The 6,183-nt window shown below is 34.0% G+C and overlaps 1 protein-coding gene across 1 annotated transcript; it reads right to left on the bottom strand.

The window, feature by feature from the left end:
* Positions 1-201: 201 nt before the first annotated feature.
* Positions 202-4,372, bottom strand: LOC109166057 (protein PLANT CADMIUM RESISTANCE 2-like). The gene is made up of 4 exons (XM_019314946.1): positions 4,173-4,372; positions 3,973-4,044; positions 632-844; positions 202-488 (listed from the first exon to the last, which is right to left on the bottom strand). Exons 1-4 carry the CDS (start codon positions 4,321-4,323, stop codon positions 409-411), a joined length of 516 nt encoding a protein of 171 aa, XP_019170491.1. The 5' UTR covers positions 4,324-4,372; the 3' UTR covers positions 202-408.
* Between the last annotated feature and the right edge of the window lie 1,811 nt (positions 4,373-6,183).

Raw genomic sequence — 6,183 nt, 5'->3', positions numbered from 1 at the left:
CCTATTTTTTATTTGCGGTGAATCCACCAACCATGGTTGTGTTGGACCTCCTTGGGCCCAAAATCCCTAAAACCAACATGTGTCATAGGACCAAATTGATTAAAAAAATAAAATCAAAAGATTCAATTAGACAGTTTTGAAATAGAAGGATCAAATCGGTCAAATCGGTATAGTCAATGGATTGATAATTTAATATAAATATATGAAAAATTAATATCTTTTTTATTTTTGCGGCATACTTTAATTAAATTTAAAACTTATTGCATTGGAACATACACTCAAAGCAAATGTAAAACTCGAGAAACTACTTATACAAACAAACACATTTAAAACTATGGCAAATTATACAATATGTTAAATAAATTGTTGGAAGAAAGTAGTTGAACCACTCTACTATGCATAACTGAATTATCGGTTCATTCCTCCTTGAACTCCAGGAGCCGTCATTCCAACTCCCATATTTTGTCTGTCCATATTTCCTTCCCATCCTTGAAAAAGAGAAATAATACATTAGTATACTAAATAACATAAAAGTGCGTGCAATTTAGGTCTATCAACCTTTAATTTAATAATTTAAATAATATATTAAAATTAAAAATAAATTGTAAAAGTGAGAGATATATATATATACCAAGTGACATGTTGAATCCACGGTGTTTGAGTTCACGGTACTCTTGGCACAGAGCGCAGGATTCACAACAACAATGAACAAGGCAATCTCCACAGGGGCTTTCAGGCAACATATATTGCTTCCTAAGCTTAGAGCGATAGAAACATGAATAGAAACAAGGGCATCCAATAACAAATGCTATGAGACAATACAGGGCCCCACTTACGCCACAAGCTGCATTATATTCCACATAAACAAAATAAGTAAATGCTAAAAATTAAGAAATTTTGTTTCATACAATTACCATTTATACGGTGTGAACGGGTCTATAGATATATATTCCCGGATTAATAATGATTAAAAAAATACGGATGGTGCGTCCAGGTGCGGAGATGCGGTGAGATGAGAGTCATTTAAGGTGCGTGGTTTTGCTTCTTAAGGTGTATAGTTTGTGTGCTTAAAGTGCGTCAGTTGTTGAAACTTAAGGTGTGTCAGCCTAAAGCTTTAGGTGCGTGATTTTAATTTCTTATTAAGGTACGTGGTTTGTGTGCTTAAGGCGTGTCACTTGTTGAAACTTAAGGTGCGTCGGCCTAAAGCTTTAGCACTACAAGAAATTTCACACTTAGTGACAACAGAAGTTGTCACCAAAACTATCGATTTTGGTCACTATTGAAATTAGTGACCAATTTTTGAAATCGTCACCTGTTGTCACTATATCTCCGTCACTATTGTAGTAGTGACGACTTTTGAAAAGTTGTCACAATTACTCAATACTTTTGTGACAGTATTTACTTACACTAAAAGTAGTAGTTGAATGATAACAGTAGTTGTCACAATAAATGTATAATTTTAGTGATAAAGTGCGTTAGTTGTTGAAACTTAAGGTGCGTTGTTTTCCTTCTTAAGATACGCCATTTTTATAGTTTTTTTTTTCATTCAACAGTACAAAGGTGTTTTTAAGTTTTGGTTCCCAAGTTGAAAATAATCTAATTCAAAAGAAAAAAAATATATGATAGCAATATAATAATAAATAGTGGAGTTGTTATCTTTTGGAGTAAATAAGAAGAAGATGGATGCATTTGATGATGCTCGTTTTTATTTATTTATAATTTTTCATTGATTTGAGTCGTTGATCTAGATTTGATCAACGGCTCAAATCTAACCCCATTTTTCACCGGAGAGAATCTCCGCCCCAGAACTCATATATATATATATATATATATATATATATATATATATATATATATATATATATATATATACTTCTGCTCAAATGCGCCTACGCCTTCTCGTATGGTCGGTGCGGACGCTTGAAAATGCACCAATAGACAATGAAATGCATAAATACACCACAAAATACACAACACACTAAAAAAATGAATCATAACTCCCCACACCTACTTGTGCATTTCCGAACACTGTATGGTGCTTTTAGCATACCTAATAGTGCGTTTTTTTATGATGCGCACCTAATGGTGCATATTTTTATGTGTTATGCATTTCCTATCACTATTGGTGCATATTTGCATAACTATTGGTGCAAGCGCACTAACCGCATGTTAAGGTGCGCCCGCACTTGAGCTATACTCAACACACACACACACACAACCCATGAGTCTGTGTGGATATTCTACATCCATTGATCTTGACATTATTTATTGCTATGATTTTTATGGCCTTATTTTTAAAACTCTGGTGTATTCCCAATGGTTGATTCGTAATTTCTGTATGTATCTAAATTTGGTTTAATATTTTTAATGGTATTTTGCATGTTTTTAGTGATATATGATGACTTCACCGTAAAATGCATGCGCGCAATTAATTATGCATTTATGCTACATTGTACAAATGTTTAGGAATAAACTATCTCCACCTATTGTAACCGCCAAATAACATATGCACAGATGTTTTGAATACATTTCATAATAAAGAGGTTTTCATATACCACCCAACAATTCTTTTCTCAAAAATGCATATGCACACTTGTTTAGCAAACATTGCAAAGTATATAAGTGATAAACTTGTCATAGAGGTTTTTGATACATTGCACAGTATAGTTGAAAAAAACTTAACCTAGGCAATTTTAATCTCCAAATTGTTTATGCATAGTTGCTTAGGATACATTGCACATATTACAGGGAAATATCAACTCCATTCAATTTTAACCTCATATTTGCAGTTGCACAGATGTTTGTGATGCATTGCACAATATATAAGGAGTAATCTTACCCGTTCAATTTTTTTCCACCAAATTAAATATGCACAGATATTTTTATTTAATTACACAGTAAAGATAGCAAAATCTAATCCCCACCAATTTAAAACTGAAAATTGCATATGCACAATTGTTTAGGGTAGATTCCACAATAAAGAAGAAATAGACAAACCACAAACAATTTCTTATGCACGAAGAATTAGGAACAAAAATTACACCTAAATTAAACACCAATAAATCCACACAATCTTTATACTAAAACACCCAAAAATACTCTTAGCGGAACTAATCTCCTTTAAATCCATACACAAAATTAGATAATAAAAATAAACCAAATCTGTTTTTAAAAATCATTTATTTTAGTTTTTATTGAACCAGATCTGTCCACACGAGGAAAATGGTGGTCTTCATTATGTGGCGTTGTCTATTGTCTAAATCATAGATACAGTAGGCGCTAGTCGGACGCCTGGACAGCGCCTAGCGCCTAGGCGGTCTAGGCGGCGCTAGGCGGGCGCCAAAAAACAGTGGTAGACTAGCCGTTTGACAATTTTAATAAGATTGTTTTTAACATTTAATCAAATAACACATCCAAATAAATAAATTAATGATAATTCATAAGTCATAACATCAAAACAATGGTTTTCAATAAAAAAAAAAAAACATTAAAACAATATTAAAAATTAAAAATACTCAAATACTTCAATCATCCAAACATTCAAAGTATCGAACTAGTCTACGAGTGTATATATGTATTATTATATATATGTATGCGCACGCGCAAACACACATATATATAATAAAAAAAATAGGTCGAGCCGATCGGGTTAACTCGACCGAAATTGATGAGTTAACTCGCCTAACTTAGACGCTAGGCGGCCAAATCGGCCGAGTTAAGCGCTAGGCGGATGCCTAGGCGGCCGGTAACCTAGGCGGGCGCCTAGGGAGAAAATCGCCGCGATCTAGAGACGCCTAGCGCCTAGACGGGACCTAGGCGGGCACCTAGACCGATTTTTACAAGTCTGGTCTAAATTAAACACCCATAAATCTTTATACTTTACGACTATAAATACCCCACTATAAGATCTTATTTTATAACTTGGTATTCATTGATTTACGAACATAGTATTGGCAAGAGTTATTTACTTACAAATTGCCCCTTTGTCCGTAATTTCAGCAATTTGTCCAAATGTGATGCACGGGCAAAAACATGTTATGAAACCTGCAAAAATCTAATACTACATGAAATGTTTGAAAAATAAAAAATAAAAGATTTGGTTGCTTGCATGTGCGTGTGTGTGTAGAGAGAAAGAAAGAATTGTCATAATATGAACACTGAAATGTACGTACAATTTGAGACATCGTCACAGCAATTACAGAGATCGGAGGACCAAACGGCGGGAGCTTGATTTTGTGGTGGCCCACCTACCGGGATGCCAGTCGGGGGCTCTTTGTGAGGCGGCGGAGATTTATTATAATCGCTTGAAACTGATGGATACATATTTGAAGTAATTGGAGTTATGAATGGGAGGGAGAATGAAGATGGGAAATCATTATAATATTGTGGGGTATTTATAGTGGTAAAGGAAAGAGGAATAATGATAGGAAATAAATAAGAAGACCTGGTCAGAAAATATGGTCTGAGTGACTGCCAGGAAAAGTCTTCACTATTTTGATACGTAAGAAACTAAATCAAGAGTTCAAAATAAATATAAAAATTTGTAATTTATACCCCTTCATAATATGTCAATTATCAATGTCACCATTAGTGGTCTAAATGTTGCCCCTCAATTTTCAAAACGATACATATTTTGTTCATTCTTGTAGTGTAAATGTTACCTCTCAATTTTCTTCCTTAAGATACGAGAGGACAATATATGTATCGTTTAGAAAATTGAAGGATAACATTTACATCACTAATAATTCAGGAGTGATATTGATAATTGACATTTATGAAGGGGTATTAGTTACAATTTTTTCTTTAAATGAATTATTTTATAAATTATTACAAAATATTCTACCACCAACCTACTCAATTTGTATTTGTTTATATAATATTACCTCCGTCTCATTTTATGTCTTTAGTTCGGTTAACCAGGCTTGATTAAAATTATATTTAATTCAATTTTTCATAATATTTGGTGTAGTATTAATATGCAAAGTCTATATATTTAGAAATTACACTACAATTGTTATTAAAAAAATACTAAAGATAATAATAAAGAAGAAAGATTTAGTTTGATGAATGAGTAATAAGTAGGACACATAAAATGAGGGAGGGTGAGAGTAATAAATGTAGGAGACCGTGAGAGTACAGCCAGGAGGTGAGAACGTGAGAGTAGGGTCTAATTTTTTAATTTTTAATTTTTTTATTTTTGGGAGGTGAGAACGTGAGAGTAGGGTCAAATTTTTTTATTTTTTTTTTATTTTTTGAATGTTACTCACTTTATTACATTATAGTATGTGGTTTGATCTTATGACTCAACATATGGGAGAGGTTACTACATGTCATTTGAGTACAAGATGCTTGATAGGCCAGGGTCTAATTTAGATGAAGCTAACTTCATTTTATACATTACATAAATTATTTGAACCAATATATTGCGGTGGCATTTGGTTGGAGACTTTAAGACATTATTTATGTTTATTTAACTTCTTTTGTTATTATATTATTGACCTTATTTAGTAAATGATAGTTAGTAGATAGCTGTTACTTGATTGGGTTAGAGGGTATGACTAGTTGATAACATTGATTTATTCTAGAAAAGTGTTTGATAAATTAGTGTTGATAGCTGTTTGGTATAATTTCTTTCTTTAAAAAGCTAATTGAAAAAGTTGTTTTGAAAAGATTTTTGAATTTTAACATTTTGAAGTTACAAAAAATTAATTAACCAAACACTTATGATGGATTTAATTAACCCGGGGTGGACCCGAATCAATAAATCCGGATAAGAACGTAATATAAATAATATAGAATGATATAGCAAAAGGCCGTGACACCGTATATTATATTAATTGTCGTAGGAATTGGCTATTACAAAGATTCGGTAAGATAAAGTGTGTAATAAGTGTAGAATGTAGATAGAATGCCCCTTGTTAGGACAAGGAGGAGCGTTTTTATACAAGCCAAATTCTCCAACCGCCTCCCCTAAATCGGGGGTGGTTAGATCACCACTTTGACCGGGCCCGGGTGGACCGGGTCGGGTCGAGTCCCGAGTTCGGGTGGTGCCGAGCTCGGGTAGGGTCGTGTCATCCGACCCGAGCCCCACGTGGCTCAGCTCGGGTCGGGGCAGCTCCGTGGTGCTCCGGGTCCGTGTTGCTCTTGGGCTCCAATGTGGTATCCCGGGTCCGCATTGCTCCT

Source organism: Ipomoea nil, unplaced genomic scaffold, assembly GCF_001879475.1.
Source record: "Ipomoea nil cultivar Tokyo-kokei standard unplaced genomic scaffold, Asagao_1.1 scaffold3084, whole genome shotgun sequence".
Classification (NCBI taxonomy): domain Eukaryota; kingdom Viridiplantae; phylum Streptophyta; class Magnoliopsida; order Solanales; family Convolvulaceae; genus Ipomoea; species Ipomoea nil.
This window is presented reverse-complemented; position numbering and strand designations above follow the sequence as displayed.